At 36.1% G+C, this 24,719-nt stretch overlaps 3 protein-coding genes, 1 long non-coding RNA gene and 1 other non-coding gene across 13 annotated transcripts; 2 read left to right on the forward strand and 3 right to left on the reverse strand.

Moving 5' to 3' along the window:
* Nucleotides 1-101: 101 nt before the first annotated feature.
* On the reverse strand, nucleotides 102-5,864 carry LOC143907770 (cyclin-dependent kinase-like 4). Of its 3 annotated transcripts, none has more exons than XM_077424728.1 (6): nucleotides 5,571-5,864; nucleotides 2,731-2,920; nucleotides 1,318-1,665; nucleotides 820-1,086; nucleotides 557-715; nucleotides 102-431 (listed from the first exon to the last, which is right to left on the reverse strand). In XM_077424728.1, the coding sequence occupies exons 1-6, from the start codon at nucleotides 5,636-5,638 to the stop codon at nucleotides 294-296; spliced, it is 1,170 nt and encodes a 389-aa protein (XP_077280854.1). In that variant the 5' UTR covers nucleotides 5,639-5,864; the 3' UTR covers nucleotides 102-293. The 3 variants fall into 3 exon arrangements, with proteins under 3 accessions (XP_077280854.1, XP_077280855.1, XP_077280856.1); XM_077424729.1 differs by lacking the exon at nucleotides 5,571-5,864 and adding an exon at nucleotides 4,667-4,853; XM_077424730.1 differs by lacking the exon at nucleotides 5,571-5,864 and adding an exon at nucleotides 3,470-3,950.
* Nucleotides 5,865-8,777: 2,913 nt separating this feature from the next.
* LOC143907884 (uncharacterized) lies at nucleotides 8,778-18,002 on the reverse strand. Of its 5 annotated transcripts, XR_013259997.1 has the most exons (15): nucleotides 17,788-18,002; nucleotides 17,170-17,504; nucleotides 15,666-15,942; nucleotides 15,246-15,494; nucleotides 14,610-15,034; nucleotides 14,119-14,374; nucleotides 12,878-13,773; nucleotides 12,036-12,728; nucleotides 11,370-11,773; nucleotides 10,777-11,112; nucleotides 10,566-10,657; nucleotides 10,305-10,459; nucleotides 9,981-10,051; nucleotides 9,557-9,778; nucleotides 8,778-9,195 (listed from the first exon to the last, which is right to left on the reverse strand). XR_013259997.1 is itself a non-coding variant. In XM_077424943.1 (14 exons), exons 1-14 carry the CDS (start codon nucleotides 18,000-18,002, stop codon nucleotides 9,614-9,616), a joined length of 4,560 nt encoding a protein of 1,519 aa, XP_077281069.1. In that variant the 3' UTR covers nucleotides 9,556-9,613. The 5 variants fall into 5 exon arrangements, 4 of the variants coding, with proteins under 4 accessions (XP_077281069.1, XP_077281070.1, XP_077281068.1 ...); XM_077424943.1 differs by lacking the exon at nucleotides 8,778-9,195 and having other exon boundaries at nucleotides 9,556-9,778; nucleotides 14,119-14,365; XM_077424944.1 differs by lacking the exon at nucleotides 8,778-9,195 and having other exon boundaries at nucleotides 9,556-9,778; nucleotides 10,566-10,642.
* Nucleotides 15,949-17,818, forward strand: LOC143907895 (uncharacterized). Its single transcript, XR_013259998.1, has 3 exons — nucleotides 15,949-17,019; nucleotides 17,148-17,512; nucleotides 17,682-17,818. It is a non-coding gene; the product is annotated as an uncharacterized LOC143907895 (long non-coding RNA).
* Nucleotides 18,003-18,902: 900 nt separating the features above from the next.
* LOC143907887 (uncharacterized) lies at nucleotides 18,903-24,350 on the reverse strand. Of its 3 annotated transcripts, XM_077424949.1 has the most exons (6): nucleotides 24,122-24,350; nucleotides 23,614-23,972; nucleotides 23,273-23,544; nucleotides 22,933-23,164; nucleotides 22,659-22,832; nucleotides 18,903-20,565 (listed from the first exon to the last, which is right to left on the reverse strand). In XM_077424949.1, exons 1-5 carry the CDS (start codon nucleotides 24,151-24,153, stop codon nucleotides 22,660-22,662), a joined length of 1,068 nt encoding a protein of 355 aa, XP_077281075.1. In that variant the 5' UTR covers nucleotides 24,154-24,350; the 3' UTR covers nucleotides 18,903-20,565; nucleotide 22,659. The 3 variants fall into 3 exon arrangements, with proteins under 3 accessions (XP_077281075.1, XP_077281073.1, XP_077281076.1); XM_077424947.1 differs by lacking the exon at nucleotides 18,903-20,565 and having other exon boundaries at nucleotides 21,462-22,832; nucleotides 24,122-24,349; XM_077424950.1 differs by lacking the exon at nucleotides 18,903-20,565 and having other exon boundaries at nucleotides 21,462-22,832; nucleotides 23,626-23,972; nucleotides 24,122-24,346.
* On the forward strand, nucleotides 21,045-21,116 carry Trnac-gca (transfer RNA cysteine (anticodon GCA)). Its single transcript has one exon. It is a non-coding gene; the product is annotated as a tRNA-Cys (tRNA).
* Nucleotides 24,351-24,719: the final 369 nt, after the last annotated feature.

Raw genomic sequence — 24,719 nt, forward strand, 5'->3', positions numbered from 1 at the left:
AATTTATTAGGAATACCTGTCTTGTGCTTACGGAATACTATATATTAAAATAACTGTTTTTTATACATATTTTATACAAAACTTTTATCGTAAGAGAGATGTACATATTAATCGCACGCGTTTACTCTTTCCTATGTATAAATGAAGATCTAAAGAAAATTCTATATAAAAAAATGTGCTAATACAAATAAAAAGAGAAGATAATAACAATCATTTTCATAGAATTCTATAAATTAACACGGGTATTCTCAAAAAGCTTAGGAAAATATATGTACAATCACAGAGGAAATTAATTAACCTCTTATGGTAGGTAGATGGTCAAAATTTTGCTGATGTATAGAGGAGCTCTTCGGCCGATTTTCACTTTGACTATGAACAGAAGGACCAGCCTTGGGTAGTTGAGGTAACACCATTTGACTATAATTGGTATGCTGGAAATATGATTATACATATAATGATACGTCATCATATTTGTGTTCTTGCTGCCGTTTTGCTTTATTACCGAGGCTTTTTTTCTAAAGTCTCCCTATATTATTTGCTCGATCGTTAAACTTACCCTAGAACGTTCTCGATACTTTTTAAGTTTCTCAAACTCTTCTGTCTCGACATCCGGCGCTTTAAAATGAAAATTGACGAAATAAGAATGCCGCAACAATTGTTCGCACGTCCACCTTTCATTTGGATCTTTATCCAAACACTTCTTCAGGAAATCCAGCTGTCAACGAAAGATTTATACAATTAACAATCATCGCCGTAGTAACTTGGAAAAAAAATATATATACGTGTTTTAAACTGCGATTAAAATAGATTTGATATTACCTGTAAAGTACTGCCATTTCCACGGGGTAGAGCATCTTCGAGGGGTGTAAGTGTTTGCGGAGTTGGAAGAGTGATACCGGCAAAGAATTCGTTTTGTTGAAAGATAGCCATGTGTCTCGGTAAAAGATCACCCAGCGTTCTTCTTATCAAGTACAACTGATCTACGTCGGATTTTCCTGGCCACAAGGCTTCGCCCCGTATTAATTCAGCAAACACGCAACCGATTGCCCATACATCGACCGGAGTGCCGTATTGTGTGTCCCCGACCTGTCCCGAAAAACACGTACACATAATTAAACTATCGTAACGCATTGATAAAAATTATTTCATCAAATCCGTCGTTTACATCAGCAACGAGTCAACGTAAACTGAAATTTGACGGGAATGATGGCGCCGACTGTAGTGACTCGTAGTTACGTTGACCGCGCGATCTCAATAGAATTACTATTATTTGTCTTAGAAAATCTGAAAATTGAGTTGTATATTCGGGATATTCACCAGCAATTCAGGTGCTCTGTACCATCTGGTTGCGACATATTCCGTATAGTTCTCCCCAGGACTGAGCATACGCGCGAATCCAAAGTCGCATAATTTTACCACGCCTTCAGAGGTGAGGAGGATGTTCTCTGGCTTCACATCTCTATGAACGCATCCAAAGCGGTGGCAATAGGCGATACCTTGCAAAATTTGCCAGGTAATTTGCCTCGTTGTGAGATCCGGGCAACCGCTAGGATATTTCTCCATTTCGTTTAGAAGAGTGTTTTCGCAATATTCGAATACTAAATGTAATTTCCTTTTTCGTCTGAAGACTTCCAGAAGATTGACCAAGTTTGGATGCTTGAGATTCTATATCAAGGGAAAGTGTTCATTTGTAATTATTGATTTTAATTACACGAGCGGAATTAATTATGTGAATTATTTCTGTAGAGGGTTCCGAATTTGCGATAAATCGGAACAATCGGAGCGTTTTTAGGCGCGTCCCTAGGTGCAACTTTTTTCTTATACACTATGCTTATAGTGCTTATATTTTCGATCTCTTAATTCAATCTTGTTATATTGATAATTTTCTAGTGCTTTGTGAGTAAAGTACAAAGTACTGCGAAGAAAGATTTTGACATGCCGTTTATATTCGAGAGATTCGAGAGATCTTGTAACGCAGTATTCTTGTCTACCAAACAGAGCGAATAGCCTTGAGGCAAAATGTCGAAACGTACGTTGCGGTAAGGGAGCTTATTTGAATGCGCATATACGTTTGGTGGTGAACCCACTGATTGTAACGATAATGTTAGGTCGGTAAGACCGTAACACGCCAAGATATTGACCGCTGCCCGGTATTGACCGCTGGCTATTTCTTGCAGCCATTATTGCACCTGTGCGAGCCTCTTATCGTGCAAATAAGAACGTAACTTCCTCGTTTGGACCTAACCACTCGCTATTCTAATTCTATCGTAGGCGACGGTTAAAAGAACGAAAATAACAGGAAATTTTGTAAGTATATCTACAAATTCTATTGATCAATTTTATTCCGATTTATATATATATATATATATATCTTAAAATAGAGACAGGAAGTCATATAGGAAAAAATGGAAGAATTTATCATTTAATATTCATTAAGGCTCTCTCAGGAGGCCAAAATTATCGCGCCATGATCGCCCTGTATAAATGGGAACTAGCGGTCGCGAATGTACGTTCCGGAGGTCGTTCACCTGCAAGACGACCTACGACCCTCGACAAACTTGGTTATTCCGCAGATCGATCGAATCGGAAAATTCCGAGAACGGATCAGCAATTTTTATGACCTTTTTTTATATCTATAATAAAAAAATCCTACGCAGGGTGTTCCATTCCACAAAGATTGTTACGATTTTCGAGTAACTTTTGCTAGCTAAGAAAAAAAAGGCAACTGACCTTTAAAAGACGTATCTCCCGCAGTGCGATTTTACGTATTAAAGGATCATCCTCGGTCTGCTGAAACTTCTTTACGGCCACCAATTTTCCAGTTTGCCGGTCCTTACACTGGAAGACAACGCCGTAGCTACCCTCGCCGAGACGCGCCAGACGTTCGTAGCGCTCCATGGCTTTGCTCGGTGCCCGAGACCTGTGCAAAATAATTTTTTTTTTTTCGATGTTAACAGTGGATTTCAATGAATTTTGACACTACTTACAACTCGCAGAAAAAACGATAATTCATATCAAGTCGATAAAACCCAATTCGAACGATCTATCAAACTTTGCGATCATCTCCAAATGGTCTAATGTTAAAGTGTCAGTAGTGATTTCTTAAATGATTGGCAAAAGAATAGTATTTGTATAACGCGCACATGTGCGTATGTTTCACAAAATTTACCCGTTCCAAAATAATTGTATAACGCGTATCACATACACTTGTTGTATATCAAACATTATTTCGGTCAATTCAATTATCGCAATTGTGTCGAAATATTGGTGAAAATTAAAATCTCTTTGTATAATCCCTCATGGGATTCAGGAAATTGTTCAGATCGTTCTTTTTTACTGAACGATCGTTAAGAGTGAAGAGGGAGTTAAATTGATCGAGTATCGGTATACAAACGCCTCGTATAATTGCTGTTTTTACAAACACGGAACACTAAATCGACGTTCGACGGTCTAGTTCTCGATTACCCACTTTTTGTATTTGGCAAGGCATGGTAACGACGTCAACTGTTGCGTAAAGAGCATAGTATCGCGATGTACGAGGTACCGCGGCTGGACTGTCTCTGTTCCAACTTCCAACGGATGACCAACGGTCAAGCTACCCCACGAGTTTTGTTTTATTCGAATTCACGTTTAGCGCAGGCGTGGGTGGAGTGCCGAGTGCTGGTCAACTACCGATATGCAATACCAAACCGAAATAATATACCTCCTTGGCGATATGTTTCGATATTCATATAATACCCTGGGACGATGCGATCGCACGCTATCAATCAAACATTTATCTTCTACCTCGACGGAACGGTCAATAAAAATTGAATAGAATCATACATACAATATATCGTTGTGTAATAAGCATCGAGATTGCTGCTAGATTGAGATGCTATATGAGTTCCGTGAAAAATGAAAAATAATTCTTTAACATTTAACATTCAACTGATCCTGATATGAGTATGTCGATTCGGTACAAATAATTTCGCGAGCTAGTACGATTCAACAGACACTCTTAATTCGCAGGATTACGTTATTTCGACTATAATTGTCGAATATATCTGCTCTTATGAATCCTGTGATTATTTCACTTAAACCTGGGGGAGGGGGGACGAATTAAAAGTCTCTTACCACTGTGGTATTATGCATTGTCGGTAATTTGCGAACCTCACGTTGTTCATCGTATAATCGATGCGCTCGCGCGCGTATGTGACATAATTTCCGACGTACGTATCAGTCTCGAAAGTTAATTGCCGCGCATCCGGATATATAATGTTTCGAATATAAATCGACAAGTAGGATATATAGAAACCTTGGGCCAGATCCGACAGGTTATGCGTATGTGTTAGAAGCGGATGACGCAAAAAGTTGTTAAAACACATTTTGTTAAATAGCTAAGTTCACTGGATGTACGTGTACTTAAAAAATCGCAATTATAATAAAAAGAATTTTAATTAAAACGTTACATATAATTTTACCTTTTAAAAAGAGACCGTTACGTGGATAATAGTTTCAATCACTGACCTTGCATATTTTAAAAAGTGTGCTCCATTTTTGGAATATTATAACAATTATATAAAATTGTTTAAAGTAGAAGAAAAAATAGAATATCACAGTTTTTGTTAATTCTTTCAAGAGAAAAACGTGAAAATAATTAGTATACAAACTAGAAAATACGCACAAAAATCCAAGAATGGAATTCATGGTGTACTCTTTTGTCAGGTCACCCTCGTCGGCGCGCATACCGGACAGTACTAATATACGTTGAAGAAAGTCGCGGCTTTACGTTATCGTTGAACTCTTGATTATTGACAATCGATATTACGTTCCCTGAGTACGTAGTACGTCTATACGTTCTGCGACCATGAAAGAGGTCAAATTGTTCTCAACTGTTGGACGGACGCGCTATAGAGGCGCATGTTATATTGCAATGTGCGATACATATATAAGGTGCGAAAATCTATATGAGGATGCAACACTTTCGGATAATGCGCGCGCTATATTGTGGGCATGCGTTTTCCGATTATAATAGAAATAGACAATAAGGAATGTAAATTGTTTTATCATTGTTATACATATATGTATGTATATCGGTTCAATCTATCCCGTATAAATTTATTCTTAATATTTTACGTAATATATCGATAATAATATCGATATGTAACACAATGTTAATCTTGAAGATCGCACAGGCTATATAAGACACGTTGTTGAAAATAAAAATAAACAGGTAAATGTCTTTATGAAAATTTTATTTTAACGAAAAGCTCTGACAAATATCTTGTAAAAATAATCCGCTGATAACATTGAATCCTACATGAAATCGCAATAAATATTCTTTAAAAAATGATAATTAAGTCGTTTCGTGTCAATAAAAGTTTTAAACAATTAACATCCCAAGTAGCAAAAATGACGTCTAAAGACGTCTTATTCATCAGAATAGACTTTTGCGAAACAATATATAGATACTTATTGAAAGATACGTTCGACAAAATAATGTTCTAATAAATTTGAGTAGCGTATATTTTGCGCGTTTATAATATCGCTGCCATGCTTCGGTCATGATGAGTGATCGCAGTGTTTACCTCCTTGGTAACAATGGTAGCGTGCTACCAAATAGCCAGAGCTTCCTATCTTGAAGCCATTTGTCCATTCGCAAGCTTCTCACAGGGATTTCATGCTACGAATGAAATATTCACGCTGCATATCCCGACGAACACCGTTGCAACCATCGCGAATTTATCTCGGCGCATCGATATTGCTGACATGGTCTTTTGCCGGAGCGGTCTCTTTGACGGTGTAATGTGGCACTAGGTCCTCGAGGTCCTCGACGAGAAACGGGCACGCGACTGTTCTTTTACCTAAAACACGTCACACGTCACCGACCGATCGATAACCCTTTGGGCCAATGCTTTCAGTACCTGCCGCACCCGCAATTTGCGATTGATTCTTATTGTTACACCTAAAGCCAGAAACAAGATCTAACGTTTGAGAAAACACTAAATTTTGAATGTATTTAATTACATATGATTAATCTATACATATTTCTGTATAACCTATAATTATTCTATATAGATAAATAATCTATATAACGATTTATAAGTATAAACTATAACTATATTATATGTAGAGTTACCGTATTGCAACAGATAGAATCTGCATTATAAAAATTTTAGTCAGAGAATCAAATTATACTTAATTAGATTAATAGATTACTGTAATCTTAAATAATAATTAAAAAATAGCAAGAATTTACGTATGCATCAGTAGAGACGTTAGAAGACAATAAAAGTTAATAAAAGAATTACGTCGGATGATAAAGTAAGCGAAACTCGGAACGTTACTCCTGATGTATCAGAAAAGCATGTTGAGAGCGAGGAGGTTGTCCGGCGTGCAGTAGGTATTCCGCGGTTGTTTTGAAATGCGAAATGCGCTGAACGACACTGGGTCATATCTCGAGAAATATATTCATTTCAACATTGTTACGTATGTTTTAATGCGAGACTTGCTCTCTCAGATGTACGTAGACGCTAAAGAGTTTCAAAATGTTGCTATGCATAATGTTAGACAAAAATAAGAAAAAGGTAGCTGCGAATGCCGAGGCGGGCGGCGTTGGACGACAAAGTCGGAGAACTCCGACTTTATTTACATCCGAGAGAGCAAGTTTCGCGTTAAAGCTTAAATAACAATGTTAAAATGAACGTATTTTTCAAGATATGTGCAATGTCGTTTGTCGCATTTCGTAGCTTCTACCTTTTCGCCGAGCACAAGCATTAATTGCAATCTGCATTCGCAGTTTCAGTTATTCACACATGCATACATATACATATATTATAAAAAAAATAATTAATAAAAACATTATTAATTTAATAAACAATGTATATTGATATTTAATTATTATTTTTAAGTAATAGCGTGAAATGTATTATGCGTTTGCTAAGACGCTTGAAAGATCATGTAAATTACGAAATAGTTATAATTTTATTGTTAGATAATGTGAAAAGCGAGAATCTCGAGTCCAGGAGTCGTCTGTAATTCCTCAGAAATCGCTCCTGTTACGCGGGAAGCATTTTTTTTTTTGGTTGTGCTCCTTTGGTTTGGAACGAGAGCGCCTTCAACCCAGCCTTTGGATTATACGCGGGAAGCATGTCGAGCGAAGAGGTTGCAGGAGATATTTGAGCAGCGGCGCGTGACGGCACGTGGGCCTACCCCCACTATTACCCATCGATCCTCACGACAAGGATGGCCGCCCGCCTACGGCCACGCAGAGAGCGCTGGCAGTTACGCCTGGGAGGGGCAGCGGGCCTCCACGCGCTGACCAATGACCGCGACGATACGAGGAGGCAATATGGGGAGGCAACACCCGCGCGGCGCAGCGCGCTCGGAATACCTACTGCCACCTCCTCGCTCATCATGCTTTCCTGATACATCAGGAGTAACGTTCCGAGATTTCGCGGTGCGAAACCTGAGTTTCGCTTATCTTATCATCCAACGTATAATTCTTCTATTAACTTTTATCATCTTCTAGCATCTCTACGGATGCATAATTAAATTCTCGCTGTTTTTTTAAATAGTAATTTAAGATTGTAATATTGTATTAATCTAATGACCAATATGTTTAAGGGTTCTTTTATGCGAGACATGCTTTCTCGAATAACATTAGGTGATAAAAAGTTTTTAAGTGCTGTTACAAAATGGCGAACGACAAAAAGGATGGAAATCAGAAAGGCGACGGGCGACAATCAACGATTCTTGACTGATTCTTTCTCATTCGATTCTTATTCTCGCCTTTTTACAATACATTCTAAAACTTTTATCGTTTAATTCTTTTCAAGAAAGTTATATGTCTTATACGTATATCAAAGAACATATCGACGTTAGTATATATTTCTCGATATTCGTCCGGTATCGCGTATCGTATTTCGGAGCTCCAACTTTGTCGTCCAACGCCGCTCGCTCGTCGGCATTCGCAGCTACCTTTTTCTTGTTGTCTAACGTTATGCAGCAACATTTTGAAACTCTTTAGCGTCTACGTACATCTGAGAGAGCATAAGTCTCGCATTAAAACGCATACGTAACAATGTTAAAATGAATATATTTCTCGAGATATGACCCAGTGTCGTTCAGCGCATTTCGCATTTCAAAACACCCGCGGAATAACCTGAGTTTTGCCTACTTTATCATCCGACGTAATTCTTCTATTTAACTTTTATTGTCTTTTTTAATGTCTCTACTGATGCGTACGTAAATTCTTGCTATTTTTTAATTATTGTATTCAAAATAAAAATGTGATTATTGACATTCGCTTTGAATGTCCAACCGGAGCGAAACCAAAAGTTCGACGGGAAGTGTTTTTTCAATTATACGAATAAATAAAGTTACAATAATGAACGATAATTAAATATCAATAAAGGAAAAATGTGAGAAATGATATTCTTATAAATTAAATAATTTTTAATTTGCACATCGCGTTTTTCGAAAATTTTATTTCTTGTTTAATAGGGAATTCTTTATAGTTTTGTTAGAAAGTGACAGAAATATTTGTTGTAATATTATTATAATGATTTAATAGTTTTGTAATATAATAATTTTATACTTACAATTAGTATTATTATAATAATAAAGAGAGATAGTACTTTCTAATTTCAAAAAAGTAGTAAAAATTTGAAATAATTTGTCTTTACACAGCTGATAAACGATAATGACGATATTGGTGTGTGCCAGCCTCCAATTCGATGAATGACTATTATGAGAGATTCTTGAGGATAGATATACAAGGTAGAAAATATATGTTTTATAGTTTATAGCATAATTAATTTTTATTTATTTATATTTTTATATACGAATATCATTTTACATATAACTATGGAACACACGGAATATAAGTCGAAGATATGTGTTATTAAATAACTTCGTCATTTTTATCTTTGTATATCGTGGCAAAAAATTCTTCTCTTATAATACAACACTGATAAATTTCAGGATAAGCGTTCAGCATTTTCAGGACAAAGTAGCGCTCTCTTTCTCGATGAGTCGATTACAGAAGATTTACAAACTACGGTTGGTCAGGTACGACGCTATAACCATTATTACTTATATATGTATATATAATATACAAGTAACGCTATACAAATCAATTTGACAATATGCACGATTTGATTTTTAATCGATTCATAAATTTTGTCCCATCTGATGGCAGTAAATTTATTCCTGGGAAGAATATTGGATTTAAGGAAAAAGTATATAATATCAAGGTTCTTTTTAGAATAAATGATATCTAAAGTAAAAAACTTTCTTTACAAAAGAACAAAACAATACGCCGGTTATTCTCTATATTTTTTATAGATTAAAAAACGTAGACAAAATGTCTACGTTTAGTAAAACAAAGTCTGTTGCACTATTTTTAAATGTAGGGTTTTCTTTTCTTAAACACGAAAATGTTATCTGTTATTATTCTTTTTTAAAAAATTTTACGTGAAATAATACGGAACGTCCCTTATCTATGCCCCAAATCATTCTTTTATCAATTTAGTTGAGTTTCTTTCAAGGAAATATTGAAGAAGTAGATTACTCTATTTGTTGCAAGTTGATTATTTGTCGATCATCAGAAAGACCACGTGTGAAACATTTACACGCTCTTTGCATTTCTTTGCACCGTGCACGATGATTTAGGTTTTTCAATGTCTTGTGTTTCGCCTCTTACAGTGAATGTAACGAAATATCTTTTGGTACGATCCATTTTCTCAGTCGGAAGGGCGATCACTTGTTTTCCCTCTCCATGTGTCACTTCCACCTAAAAGAAAGGAGAGTGACATATAGAAAAAGCAGAAATAACATATTCAGCTTTTGTGTAAAACATTAGAAATTAACAAGTCATTTATTTGAATTACACAAATTAAGATTAGAATTTTGAACTATATGATATTTTCTTTTTTATTATAACAGAGTTATTACGATAGTTTACAGATTTCTATAAATTTTTTTCATATTATTACCGTCATTTGCCCTCTGCCGCGACTCTCTATTTTCGGAAGATGGTCCGCTCGATCTGGGACGCCTCCACCTACTGCAATTATAATCTACATTCACACTACAGAAACTGACTCTTTTCGGGCTCTACGTATGTACATATAGACGACAAAATCTACAAGTTATTGTTTTACCGATGACATAATTTACAGAAAGAAAATACATAAGAATGTTTTCTTCAAATCTTTAATTGAATGAATACTTTGCATATTCAAATATGTACGTAAATAATTATAGATATCTCAAAAGTGATGCGTGTTGTATTCAAATGCGATAATATGGTAACATACGATAGGTATACACTGGAATAGAGGTATAAGCGCTGGTTGCGTGATGACAACGATAAGTTTTTTGCGTGCAATGCTTGGCTTCGGTACAAAAGTCTGGAGTAGTTGGTCTTCCCTGCAGTCTTCTTAATTGCTCGTACAGAAACGCTTCGAATTGTCTACAATAACGATATCGATAATATTAAGTAGTAACAATTAAATAATAATGTATATTAAACATTATTGAACACTCTGTGTTCAGAAAGTATTTAATCCGATAGTAACCTGAACGTTAATGGTTGATTATATTTTGCAACGCCAAGAGTAGGTCCGGACATTCCCGATTTGTGAAAGGCATCCACCTGAAAAAGATCGCTCTGCAAAATATATTCGCGAAATATATTAGCGATAATATTGATAGAAAAACGTTTAATTCTTTTCCACGATTCAAGGAACATTTTACTTTTAAATCATGGAAAAACATGGAGTGTCTTACTTGTCTTTTAACCAACACGTGCTCGTTCGCCCTACCGTGACGAATCTGTAATCTCTTCAACTCCATCAATTGAAAAAAGATTTTTCTTTCGAGATGATAACGACGCAGGCTAATTTGCACATCCCTGGTAATGGTCTCCATATTGAGAGCTTGCTGTTTCGCTGTATTTGGACAACATCTTACGTTTCGCCTCCGTGGAATTCTCGACACTCTCGGGCTCGGTTCTATTCCACTGTCCCTACCTCCGCTATCGCGACGATGTTTCCTCCACAATCGTTCTCGGTGACCATCGGCATTTTCGATTCTGACTAAGCGGTTGCTAGTTGTTGATTGTACCTAGCATTAATAATATTCTGATCAATATTAATTAAATTATTGCAATTAAGTTTATGCTAAAGATTTATTTGTAAGTAAATATAAAAATAAAATTACACGAGATATAGTTTTTATTGATCAAGATACCTACTGTTCTTTATTTGTGAAAAATTTTAGTATACTAAGCATTAACATATGTTTAAAAGTAATTAATTTAATATAATGCTACGTACTATATGATTGAAATAGATATTAATAGGTGTAAGTTCTTTAATTACCTGAGGCAAAGAGTCGATTCTTGAAGTTCTAGATACACCTAAAGCTGTCCTCGGAGTCTCTTCCTCACTCGTACTTGGCAAAACTCTCATAACACCAATTTCATTATCTTCTTCGTGCTCTGTTTCATGCTCCATATCCTCCCCGAGAGCTTCTCTGATTTCTTTTTCGACTGCTTCGTCTTCATCCCATTCTGGGCTGTCTAACACCGCGATTATTGCACTTTGATGTGAGGAACGCTCTTCGGAACTTTCAAACAGGTGTCTCTTGGTCGACGTCTTTGAAGAAGATTTTCCTGTCCTCACATTCCTTCCCGTAGATGGTCTCGAGTGTCTCGTTTTCGCCGATCTCGAGGCCTTTGGAGAACTCGAAGAACTATCGTCGATGTAGCGAAAATCTTTATTTCCTAAAATCATTGTCTGTTAGACAATCTTTGTTTGTTGGAACACAAATACGATGTGTTAGCGAAAGTATTGTGTGTGTGTGTGTGTGTGTGTGTATGTGTGTAAAAGATTGTATTATTTACAATAAATACTTTAATTACGCAAAAATTATTTTAAAAAAATCTCTGCGTTTGAAATAACAGTTTAAATGCTAGCTAAAAATTAAAATTAAAACTTGGAGAACGCATTACATTTTTTTAAGACTAATATATTTCGGCAATTTACCTGTTTCAGTCTCTGGTCGTTCTTTATCGGTTTTTTTAATACGCTCCAACTTATTGTCACGTGGCGAACCCGTTCTTTCTGGGGAAGGACTTTCTTCCATGTTTAGCATTGACACTCTCGGTTCCGGTGATGACAAATCTGCGGATTTTCCACGCGCGGAATCATCTGTCGATCGTTCGGTAAATGTTAATGCTTCGGTTTTCTGTTTTTCATCCACTTGCATTTTTTGCGAAAATTTGATATCATCGCGTTTATTCAAATATTTATCCTCTTTTAATTCGGCATCTTCAGCCGAGCTCTTTTTAGTGATTGTTTTCATGGATATTTGCTTTGTCGAAGCTTTATCTTTTTCTTCAGAAGTTACCTGTACATCTTCGACATTTTCTTTCAAGCTGCAAGTTTGACGCGCATCGGATTGTCTCGAAGTTTTTAATTCTCCATCGTCTTTTTTCGCGATAGTTTTTTCGTTTCGCTTTAAATCTTCGGAACCTAATAGTTTTCCATTCTCCTCACCCGCACTCGAAATATGCTTCATCGCAGTCGTAGAATCTCTTTGATCCTCCGAAATCACAATATTTTTACCGATTTTATCTCCGTTTTTAAAGCTATCTTCCCCTTTGTCGATGGTTGCTTCTTGCTTCTCGCGCAACGTACTATCACTCGGTATTGCATTCTCGAATGTATTTAGTCTACCTAAAAAAAAGATTACTGTAGCTAGAGTTTGACAAACACAAATTTAATAAATGATTAAATTCGATAAAATAATTATATTAACAAAATACTTTATTTTATCTTATGAAAAAGTTATTACGTTGAAATTCTTTGTGTCTTACTATTCGTACCTTCTTTTAGATCTTCTATGCTGCTAGGCATCGTTATTTTATCCTTTTCATCCTTATTCTGGACTTGTTCATTAATTCGTTCTTCAGAAATATCGTGCGTGTCAGTCTTGCGCGACAATGCGGTCTTACTTTTATCTGAAGAATTAATATCTTTGGAAGTTTCCTTTGTTTCCTCTATTACTATCGTCTTTTTTCTCAAAACTTTGTCGGAGCTTATTTCCTTTACAGTTTCTTGCGTTGATCTTGGAGTATCAGGCACTTGATCTTTGTGAACTATCGCTGTAACAACCACTCGTTCCACGGTTTCCTGACTAGTACTATCCGTCGCTTCTCTTCGAAATCGAGATTCCATTATCCTCTCGCTACCATCTTCTTCCTCTTCAGCGGAAGTATGCGCCGGGTCTCCTACTGCAACGCTTCTTTCTTCCTTGTCCAAAGATTTATCTTGATCTCCCATACTCTCATCTTTATCGAACGTTCTCGACTTGCTGGATCTCGACATTTTCTTAGAGCTACGTTTGTGCGTTTTGGTCAGTTTTGTCTCCTTCGTGCATTCTCTAGGTGTCTTTAATTTTCTTCCGGATACAACTTCTTCACACTTTTTTTCCAATGATCTTTTTACTACGATCACCTCTAAGCTGTCGTCGCTTACGCTTTGATCGTCTTCATCTTCTTTCCTTGAGTTATCTTTAGCTTCCGTTTCATTGGAGTTTTTGCCTTTATCCTTCTCTTGCTGTCTTTTTGTATGCCGTCGATGTTTGATTACTCCATTTTCATCGTGAGAATAATCGCAACTGTCTGATGCGAACGACGAATCTGAATATTTGTGTTTATGTCTCATCGATATTCTTTTACTTCGTTTTTTTCGCAGATTTTGCTCACCGTTATCATCGTATCTATTGATTTATTTACAATTTAAAAATTTAATACTTTGGCTGACGGTGTAATCAATAAAAGAGACGTTTAAAAAATAATGCAACACTCTATCTCATAGTTATTAACTTTTTACATTTAACCGCTTAAATCCTTTTTAGAACGTGTTAAAAACTCTGTAACTTTTTAAGGAAAAAGATCTAAAATTCTATTAACAATATCGATATTTTGAAAATCAAATGCCAGAATCACAGAAGTATTAAATTTTTACGTAGCAGCTTGCGAATAGGGAAAGAAGAAGGTTTGTATATTTCAAATGTCTCTCGTATTAATTTTGCATCGCATTAATGAAGGAATATCTGTTTTACCGTGCTGATTCGCTTCGAGCTCTCCTCTCGTCCTTTTTCGAGGATGTCTTCGACAGACGCACTTCTTCCTCACTAAAACTCCGACTATCCTGACGAGTCATCTTTTTCAGATTACCTTTTCGACGCGTTCTTCTTTCGATCCACCGCTCTTCGTAATAGAGCTCGGGATGTTTGTGCCCTCGACCTCGTCTACAAGGACTACTGTCGCTCGCAGTGCTACTATCGTCATGTTTTATTCGGACCTTTGCTGTAAAAACTAAAATTATTTCAATATGACTTATTTTGTTACAATAGTAGACTACTACTGAAATATATATTTATAACATATTCTTCATTTAGAGATATATTACTCCTTAAAGAATAAATATATGTGTATTTTGTGTTAAGAGTTGTCATAAACAATTCTATAAATATTTATTATTATATTAGTCTAGTTCTTCTCGAGCCAGATTTAGCAAATGTCTGTGGACTACGCATATACCTAATCTGACCTTTGTTCGGTGCGGTCTTATGCGTTCTCAGTTGCTGTCCTGTAATACCACCGTGCATCTGAATCAGTTTCGCACAGTCCCTATGTCCTCTATAGAGAGCTGCGTCCAGTGGAGTCATCGAATTGCCCTTGCTGGTCCTAAGAACCACGTTGATTCTTGCGCCATGATCCAAGAGAACTTTGCACGCGTCCAAGTGACCGTGCAAAGCCGCGACATGGAGAGGCGTCTTGCCATCGTGAGTAGCGACGTCCAACGTGCTCGGTCTTTTTTTCGCTAACCATTTTATTAATTCGATTCTACCGGACGCGACGGCCTCGTGTCCTATCCCCGTGCCACGCACGGTCTTAGCGTGAAGCGACCCGCCGTGCTGAGTCAGAATTTTCAAGGTTTCTAACTGGCCCTTAGCTGCGGCGCAAAGTGCAGGTCTGAAAAACGTTGAACGTTCTCTTAAAAATTTCAATATTTTTTACTAAGATTAAAATATAACGGGTTGACCCAACGTATACCAAGCGCCAGTTAAATATTAATCATCGAGAATCGTTATCCAGAAGGAAATCTATTATTTTATCAATTATTTTAATTGACCGAAAGAGGTCAGTTGAAAATTAAGATTATCCATAAACTTGGTGATCTTACGTTCTACCCTTTCGATCTTGGCGATTAGGATCAGCCCCGAGTTTGAGGATGAGAGCGGTGGCATCCGCGTGACCCAAAGTAGCGGCGTAATGTAACGCGGAACAACCGTTGTCGTCTACATAGTCTGGATGAGATCCACACAAGTTGACGAGTACTTCCACGCATCTCGCGTGGCCCCTCGACGCTGCGCAATGAAGTGCCGTCAGTCCATCTTTGTCGGAAGTTCCTGCGGCTGCCGACCCTCCGGCTCTAAATCAAGGAAGATTTTAATAACGAATCTTTAATTCTCAATTTCTTTTGCAACATTGCCTTTTGCATTATCGTTTAGAAAATCACAGATTCTCCAAAGAAATCGATCCAACATTGAAGAGACTGACGCTCGTTGGTGAACGGAAACGATCAGAGTTAACAGTCGTCTACCTCGCTAAAGCCAACACGGCCTCCACGCTACCCGCGCTTGCCGCCCACAGAATCGGTTGCCGCCCGTCCTCGTCCTTGGCGTTCACGTCCGCGCCGAATTCGAGAAGGGTTTGTAAAACTTTCAGGCCAACCTTCTTGGGAACGGCGAGCTCAGCCGTGGCGACCGCGCCGCAACATTGGGCGGCATAGTGAAGTGGAGATCCGCCACGTAAATCCGGGGTGGAAGGTCGCGCACCAGCCGCCAGAACCAACCGAACGCATTCCGCTTCCCCGCAGACTAAAAATCGTTATTGTATGTACCTCTTCGGCTTTTTTTTCAATATCTTAAAAGGGACAGTAAAAAGGAATAATACTGGGATCAATACTCCTCATTAAGCGCATTTCTTTTGGACTTGCGGAGTCAATTTCTTAGCGAAAACATCGTGGGAGATTGTAATTACCGTTTTGGACATATTTATCGAATATATAAAGTGTTACTAACGATAAGTACATAATTTTTCTTGTTAGAGCAGAATAAAAAGCGAAAATAGAAATTGATTTTTTTTCTGTTCTAATATAGGTATACAGATTTAAAAGTCTTGCAATGCAGCGTATACAATCTGCTTTAACTTCAATATCTGGTTGCGATTATTATTAATTCTATATCACATTATTATTTTATTTTTAATTCTTAATTTTTTTATAACGATCTTTTTTTTCTCCTTCTTTCTCTTGGAAGGTCAAACTATCCACTATTGTGTACTATTATTAAAGTTTCCTTAAAAGTTGGATGACAGACTGAAATGCAGGGCGCCGTATCGTTCCTTCCGATCTTAGAGGTAGAACGGTGTGCCGTAATGGTCAAGGAAGAGAGGTCAGTAGGTCGTTTCTGACAAGAGTTACGTTACTGCGGTCCGTTAGCGATCACGCGAGAATACATATCGCATATGGCTCGACCGACTGACCATAGAAGTCCTTGGGGTTTTATTTGTACGAAAACTTACGAATGCACACGCGTATGAGCGTTTTATCTGTTGGATATATAATATGTTATATATTCACACGTGTGAGAGATAGAAAACATATTTATTCTTGAAGTCAGAGATGACCAAAAATAAAATGACACTTATTATTAGTTATATTGATTCGTGTTGTTACCAAGCAGAAAGCATCTATAGTACCTGACATAATTTATCTGCGGATCTGCAAAAATACCTGATAAAATAATTAAAATAATTGTTTTACACATTTAGGTTCAGGGAATCTATAGATCCGAACATCCTGTGGACACTTATGCACGTCCATATGCACATACTTATGCGAAACAATCGAAAAAAGGAATCAAAGTAAAAACTATATGAAGTGGAATCCAAGGGTAAGTGTAAAAGACGAGAGTTAAAATAAAGATACTAACGACAAACGGTGTAACGTTAGTATCACAGCTAAAAGTTGAAAGTAAAAAGAGATACAATTTTGTGTGATTTAAAATGCACGCGTAAAAAGATATTTTAGAGATAAAAAGTACCAGTGGCCCAATGGAGAACACTGTGCCCCTCGAGATCCTTAGCATTGACATCGGCACCGTTCGCTAAGAGAACCGCGACCAGCTGAGTGTCCCCGGCGATGACCGCGAGATGAAGCGGGGTGTGCCCCTCGGCATCAGGGGCGTTCACCAGTTCTGGTGCCGCCGCGGCAACGGCACCACCGGTACCCGCGTCCATGCAATAATGGAGGGCGTTTCTCAATGTGCGATCTCTATAGGCGGTCGTTTCCTCCTGTTCCTTCAATAATCTCAACACTCTTGCCCTGTCGCCTTGTTGACAGGCGTGCATCAAAGGTGTAGCGCCGATGTGTAATACTCTGAAACGGTGCGTGTTTCTCTGATTCATTAAGCGGAACAAAAATAAAAGGAAATTTGTATAAAAGAAAAAAATTATTCTGCGCATCTTTTATCTCTTCATATATAGAATCATTTTCGATTGCATTGCTATAAGAACTTGTAATATATTATTCGCTAACGGCAATCGTTTATTATAGGTATATCGTGCTGAACCCTGCCCGTCAAACAGATTGATTTGTGAACGAAAATAGAAGAGCAAATTTAAGTGGCTCGGAAGAAAATCAATATCGAACGCGTCTCTACCTGTAAGGTCTCTTCTTGCGATGATCCTGATGCTGCACAGCGCAGGGTGGGTCCTGCGACCACGATGTACCACCGGACGGTCTATAATGTTTGGAGGAACGATGATTCGGGTACGGTGTCAGCGGGGGCAAGGACACGTCGGCCACGCGATCCGCTCTCTTCGGTTGAGGCTTCTCCTGCGACTTGAACGGGATCGGCGGAGTCTTAGTGTCCATGCCCGTCTCTGGCACCTACTCGCGACTACGTCAACCGGTCGCGTGGAAGCATCTTCGGGCCTCTCGACGGATCGAACTCATCGCGCCGAGGAGGAAGTCTGGGTTCTCGACCCGAAGTAGATAGATATGCTTGAAAGAGATTTGCTCGAAAATGACCACCGAGCGCACACGATGGGGTTCGAAATATGAATTTGACTACTGAATTTGGCATTGATGCTGATAAAATGAGCACACGGATAAAATAAAAATAAACATACAGACATACACACACACGCACGCACGCACGCACGTATATATACGCACGAGCTAAACGAGTGAATTTCGCGTGTTTCGCAACCCGCTGCAATAATATAATAAATGGAGCTGTCGTAAAAATGAAACTATCGATTTATGTATCTGCGCGCGTGAAGGACGTTGCCGTAAAATATGTAACGATGCTCCGCATCCCCTAAAATAAGCATCCATTAAAGTACGACCCAAATTTTCGATTCTAAATCAAAGTTCATTTACTGACCACGTGGTGAACTGACCAGGTCACTCGCTACCATAGAAACCAACGGTCACAACACGCGAATACCTATAAAGAACCATAATGGCTGATACCACGGCAAGGTCGTCACGTGTCGAATTCTAATCTTCGCCTCGCGTAGATCGTACGAGCCGTCAGAAAACTGATTACTTAAAGACTTAAAACACTAATAAGGGGGCTATCTAAACCCTGATACGCATAGCGTTTTTAGATCCAGCAGCATAGATGGAATAAAAATGTCATTATACTTTTTGGAATCTAATTCATTTCATATTTGTCCTTGTATAACTTTGTTCCGCAATGACAATCCGTCTAGGCAATGTTCTAATATTTATATTGTATTAATACACTAGTGTTTTGTTACAAAGAGATGATGAATTAATTGGACGAAGGCCAGCTTAATAAGTAACTTGTTTGAGCATGTGTATTTTTCAATATTCACCTTCGGTCAAAAAGACACTGTTATGCAATTTTCAATAATTCGGCTTACAAACAATTCCAAAGAAATAAATAAATAAATAGAAAACTCGCATTTTAAGATATTTTTGGCGTATCTTAAATTTTAGTATCTTTATGCAAAAATCTAAATTAAAATCTTATTAAGTAAAGGCCACTTGAAATTAATGAAAAAATTTCGTCAATTATCTTCTCCAAAAACACCTTATATTTAGTCGTTAATTAACGAAGTAAGCATCTCGGCGTTTCTGCCGAAGAAAAATTGCTTCTATATCGGTTGGATGCCGCGCAAATTAGAGTAAGATCTCATATAGCCTCGTGAGCAAGATATATACGTACATGTGCATACATACATACGTGCAACGAACTCGCACCGTAACGCGGCGATGACTGAAAATCGTTATTTCGTTGATTCACCATGCCGAATATCGATCCGTTATTGCTCCGTTAATAATTCGCCGAGACCTTCGTTTTTCGCGATGTTGCGTCGCATCATCATTAATACTCAACCGTAACATTTCTGCCTTTTCGCGTTACGTGCACCACGCTTCGATATATCACGTGCTTATTGTTTACGAGATCCGAATTGGTATAATCGATCGGAACGCAGTGCACATGTATCACATGCATTTACTTATACAAAAGTGAACGAATAAAACAATTAGGCACATCTTGTGTTCTGCCAAATATATTTCCTGATGCGCACATAAAAGACACACACACAAAACTTGTATTTAATAATTCACGAATAATTTCTCTCTTTTTGTTTTTAATTTTTATCGATAAGTGTAAGTGACTAAATTTACATTACTTGAGCATAATGAGAAATCGTAAATGAAATATTCAAAAACTTGACTTTTACTGAAAAGTAGAAAGATGTAGAAGATCTTGTTCTACATTGTTTATTCCCTGTACCAGTATTCTTAGAAATCTTATCGACATATATAAATCACTTATGAATCTTTGCAAATTAACGAGATACATATTTCAAATAGAAGTTAAAATTGTTAAAATAATTTTATATAATTAGTGAAAAATTATATCGATTTCAAAACATTAAATAAAATATCGAATAAAAAATTAAACTGAAAATATATATCTCTTTGCTTGATTAAGTTATATCATATTTAATCAAATTATATTTTATTTATATTTTTAATTCCTTGCAGAAGAAAGAGTAGAAGTAAACTTTATATCAAAGAAAAAAATATTAATGATGTAAATATAAAAGTGTGCTGTAGATGTCTACGTGATATCAGCGGACAATATGCGGAGAATTTAGTCGATCGTCGTAAATATTCAATATGACATATATGTGTATTTAACTGATGATGCACTTATATATACTTACCTCGCGTTATAAATTACGCAACTAAATTGTGTTGTTTGCTCATTATTTTGGCGCCAGATTTCAAAAGTCAAAGTTTGGTTGTCAAATGTTGCTTCGGCCACGAGGTCGACTCGTTGTGGCGACAGTGAAACGTACCTTTAGAGGGTGGAAAGCGCACTGAACGCTCCGCATTGGTACGAGCAAGTTAACGTAAGGGTTGCTTAGATACCATGCCGCGTCTCAGAAACCTGTAAACAAAAACTAAGTTTGATAATCTATAATCTATATTATCAAACGAGTACACAAAAGACTTACTTTACTATTTACCAAGTTTTGCTTTAAAATATATAAAAATTAAGCACTGATAAGCTCGAAGAGTTTTTGAAATAAAAAACTTGAAAAATTGCTCTCGAAAATGTAAAAAACTGAATGATAAATGTTTCGATTGATAAAAACTACAATTGATAAACGCTACGGTTTTCTTATCGCGTTCCGTTTTGAATAAAAATAAGATTAGCTATTAGAAATAATAACTTAAATAAAAAATAAAGTTTTTTTTTTTAGTGAAAAATCTATCGAAGTGCATGACGTGAGTTCTGATGTGAGTGTAAAAATTACTTTGAAATTATATACAGTTAAACATTTTATTTCTAATTATATATTTGATAAATATAATAAATCACTTATATATCTTGAAGACTACGTATCCAAAGAGTAATAGACAATTGGGGGTATAGCTCAGTGGTAGAGCATTCGACTGCAGATCGAGAGGTCCCCGGTTCAAACCCGGGTGCCCCCTCATGAGTCACTTTTTTTTCTTCTTAATATTTAAATTTAATTTTTGTTATCGTTATAACGTTTACTTTAATAAATAGCATAATGTAATATAAATCTATATATATTTTTTTTAGCTCACAATAGTCACAATTTTCATTATCTATCGATAAAGTATTCCGTTTACTTATTTCTTGAAATATGGAAATAAACTCCTATATATTTTTACTCAATATTTACCGTTTGGTTGTTGTTAATTATAAGTTAAACTAGTAAAAATTTAAGCAAGAATGTTGAATTTTTAAAGAATGTCAGGAAAATAAAAAAAATTATTATTTCACATTTTTAATTAATTGACAAAAAAGCACGCTTTTTTTATTTTTTAAAAATTTATTTATAATTTTATATAGTTACAGTTGATAAATTGTAAACAGATTACATAGTACGAGTCCTGCAGATTGCCCAACCTTTTATAGAAAATAAAATTATATCCAACACAATAAAACTAAAAGACGCGTTATATAACAAACATTTGTATGAAAACAATACACAATTCAAATTCCTCTATTCTAAAAGATTTTTATTCTATAAGTTTTCTATCTCCTCTCGCCCTGTTCTCTTCCTACTCACATATTTGGGTTATCTTACGTGATCATAATATCTCTCTCTCTTTTATCTTTTATTGATTTATCCATTTTTCATTCTAAATTAATTGAATAGGAATGAGAACCAAGAAATTTTAGGATAAAGAAAGTACTTAATCCAATAACTTTAGAACAGAGAAATTTACTGTAAAAAAATATATAAAAAGTTATATCATAAATTTAATTTTGTGCGTATTTGAATATTTGTGGATATTTAAAAAAACAAGAGGTTCACCTAAGATTAAAATACTTAATATCTCTTCAATTAGAAAACAAATTATGGATACATGTTATTATTATAATTTCATATTTACGCTAGTATTGCTACATTATTGGGCTCAAAATTATTTTAATATTCTATGGTAGAGTGTCAACGTCAGTCTTTTAATATTAGTTTCTGCCAATATTAGCACAAAGATAAAAACATTAGATATAACTTGTCACGAATTGTATTATTTCATATTTCACTTTCTTAGCATATTCAAATCTATCTTTTTATTATATAATTTTAATATGTCAACAATTATTATCAGTGCTTAATTTTACGTAATTAGTAAAATGCTTATTAATACTTGGAAGACTTAACAATATAATCATTTATAATTTATATTTTACTATTCACAAATAAAAAGTAAGTTTTGTGAAATATATTATACTCCATATACTCACTTATTCCTATACTCACTTTTTATTTGTGGATAGCAAAATATATATATATATATATCATTAATGGATATTAGATTTAATAAGGCAACTTGTAAAACGTGTATATAATCTAAAATATTTAAATTGATTTTCCTATATCTCTCTATTTCATATACGTTTATAAAGAAATATAACATTATTTTGAGAAATAACCGTGTCGTATATGATAGCAACTGTAACGCAATGATGCGAAAGAGATTTCGATATTTGTGCCTGACCTTAAAAAAATCGATAATATTCCGCAATGTGATTCAGCATATCTTGAAACGCGGTAGAAGGTGACGCACCAAATTTTTGTCTCCATAAATGCCTAGCAATGATGTGTTGGCCTGATGTATGCGTAGCTTCTTGAACTTCCTCACAAACTTCGACGGCACTTTGCCAAATTGTTTCTTAAAATAAAGAAAAAAAATAATTACGCAAAAATTGTTTAGAACAACAATAAACACGCAAAGGTTATTAAACCCTGATGTTATTAAAATAGGTAATTACCGAGATTGTCAAGAAGTTTACTTTTACCAGGTGGATCAAATTTCTGCAGCTGTTCAACACTGATTATTTTGTATTGTCTTAGACTCCGTAAAGATTCATAACTGCAACAGCGAGCACGATCATTTGCTACTATATAACTTCCTGGTACTGTGTGCCTCGTAATCTCTTTCAAAGCTTCTTTTACCATGTTACTCTTGTCCACTCCTGATTGTAACTTGTCAATTTTTTGTGGCTATAAAATAAACAATTTATACAATGTAAAGTAAATGTAAAAGTTCAAGTAGAATAATATTTATACGATATATTTTTGTAATTAAAATGTGCTCCATTGAAACATTACCTCTGGCATAGCTTCAATCATATGTAACCATATGCGAGGTGGTATAGTATTTGTTTCCGCAACGCATATTATTGTATGTGAATTATTATTACGTTTTTTGGCAGAGTTTACGTCCGGCTGATGCTCCGTCATATAACCACCGGGAAATTCATCCACAATTAATATTGCACCTTTGTCACCCAATAACCAATCCTCTGGATGTTTTCTAACATAGATTGCGGAAACCTCGTCGCACCGCTCATATATCTTTCTAATAACGTGTTTCTTTACATCTGCAATAATATATACATATCTATCTAAAACTATACAGAATCTTGATATTATCGTAAAAGATATATTACATAAATAAGAACCTAAATAAGTAGCAGTAGCTTCACAAGGAATTTGTTGACACCATCCTAATATCAGTTGAAGGCACATTTTCAGATCACATTTTATTCCGAAAAAGAAAGACTTTTCTCTTATGGACTGCTTTCTCATACAGTCAGGACAAGACCAAATATATTTGTCTACGATTCTTGCAGGACTCCATATTAAACTACGCCCTTTACAATCCGAATGAGGACAATTGCAGGCTGTACGAATCAAACTCATTTCTTTCAACCAGCTGCATAATTCTCCCTCGTGCCCCTGTTGTAGCATCGGTCGAACGACAACGTCGAAGAACCCACTTTGATCGCTAAAAGGTCCCGAGCATGTTCTGCAAAAGTTTACATTGCAAATTAAACGTACCTAATATAATAACAGAATAGTTCAGTTCGTAATTGATTTGCGGATGACACAATGCTTTGTTCATCTCAATGATTTGTAAAAATAAACCTCTGTCACCTCTTCCATGACTACAATTACCTTGAATTTTTGGCCTTTGCGTTTTTCATCATTAATTCTAAAATAATAGGCAGTGCGCTTAGGTTAACGCTATTAGCTTTCGCGTCTAACAAACACGTAATAACGACGAATAAAAATTTGCTCGCACTTAAACAAAAAGTGAACAAAAAAAAAACAATTATAAGAACCTAACGCTAACAGGAAACGATCAAATGACCGTGGCGGAGTCCATTGTCATCTATTATACATATACATATACGTATGCATATACAGCATATAAGCAGAAGCGCAACTCGCTGTGCGTTGGCAGCTTTGCGCGCAGTCGAACGAAAGGCGCATGCGTGAAACGGAATCCATTTGAAATTGAGCGCCGAAGAGATTTCAATGCTTACTTTAATAAAAATTATATGAAAATAAACGATATACGCTTAGGAAATAGAAAAATTAGAAAAAAATGGAACACTAAAGTAATAACTTACCTCTCAATCTCTGCTTCCTTTATTGTGGTCTTTGTCAGAAAACTGCGCATTTATATCCGCACTCATTGTCAAGATGACTGACCTTTATCTTGTTATTTTGATTGAGAAATATTTATATAATGAGAATTTATATATCAATT

This window comes from Temnothorax americanus, unplaced genomic scaffold, assembly GCF_048541705.1.
Source record: "Temnothorax americanus isolate GAGA-0224 unplaced genomic scaffold, ASM4854170v1 Scaffold9, whole genome shotgun sequence".
In the NCBI taxonomy this organism is placed as follows: Eukaryota; Metazoa; Arthropoda; class Insecta; order Hymenoptera; family Formicidae; genus Temnothorax; species Temnothorax americanus.

What these genes read in the sequence shown, in the direction of transcription:
- LOC143907770 (XM_077424728.1), bottom strand. Translation starts at nt 5,638, where the DNA reads ATGGACAAATGGCTTCAAGATAGGAAGCTCTGGCTATTTGGTAGCACG. An exon ending in ACAGAGCACCTGAATTGCTG is followed by an intron (nt 1,087 to 1,317) that starts GTGAATATCCCG and finishes TTTTCGGGACAG; the next exon opens with GTCGGGGACACACAATACGG. An exon ending in AGTATCGAGAACGTTCTAGG is followed by an intron (nt 432 to 556) that starts GTAAGTTTAACG and finishes TCATATTTCCAG; the next exon opens with CATACCAATTATAGTCAAAT.
- LOC143907884 (XM_077424942.1), bottom strand. Translation starts at nt 18,002, where the DNA reads ATGGACACTAAGACTCCGCCGATCCCGTTCAAGTCGCAGGAGAAGCCT. An exon ending in CAAGATCGAAAGGGTAGAAC is followed by an intron (nt 15,035 to 15,245) that starts GTAAGATCACCA and finishes AACGTTTTTCAG; the next exon opens with ACCTGCACTTTGCGCCGCAG. An exon ending in ACGACCAGAGACTGAAACAG is followed by an intron (nt 11,774 to 12,035) that starts GTAAATTGCCGA and finishes CAATGATTTTAG; the next exon opens with GAAATAAAGATTTTCGCTAC.
- LOC143907887 (XM_077424949.1), bottom strand. Translation starts at nt 24,153, where the DNA reads ATGATGAAAAACGCAAAGGCCAAAAATTCAAG. An exon ending in GCAAAGGCCAAAAATTCAAG is followed by an intron (nt 23,973 to 24,121) that starts GTAATTGTAGTC and finishes AAACTTTTGCAG; the next exon opens with AACATGCTCGGGACCTTTTA. An exon ending in TAAACTTCTTGACAATCTCG is followed by an intron (nt 22,833 to 22,932) that starts GTAATTACCTAT and finishes CTTTATTTTAAG; the next exon opens with AAACAATTTGGCAAAGTGCC.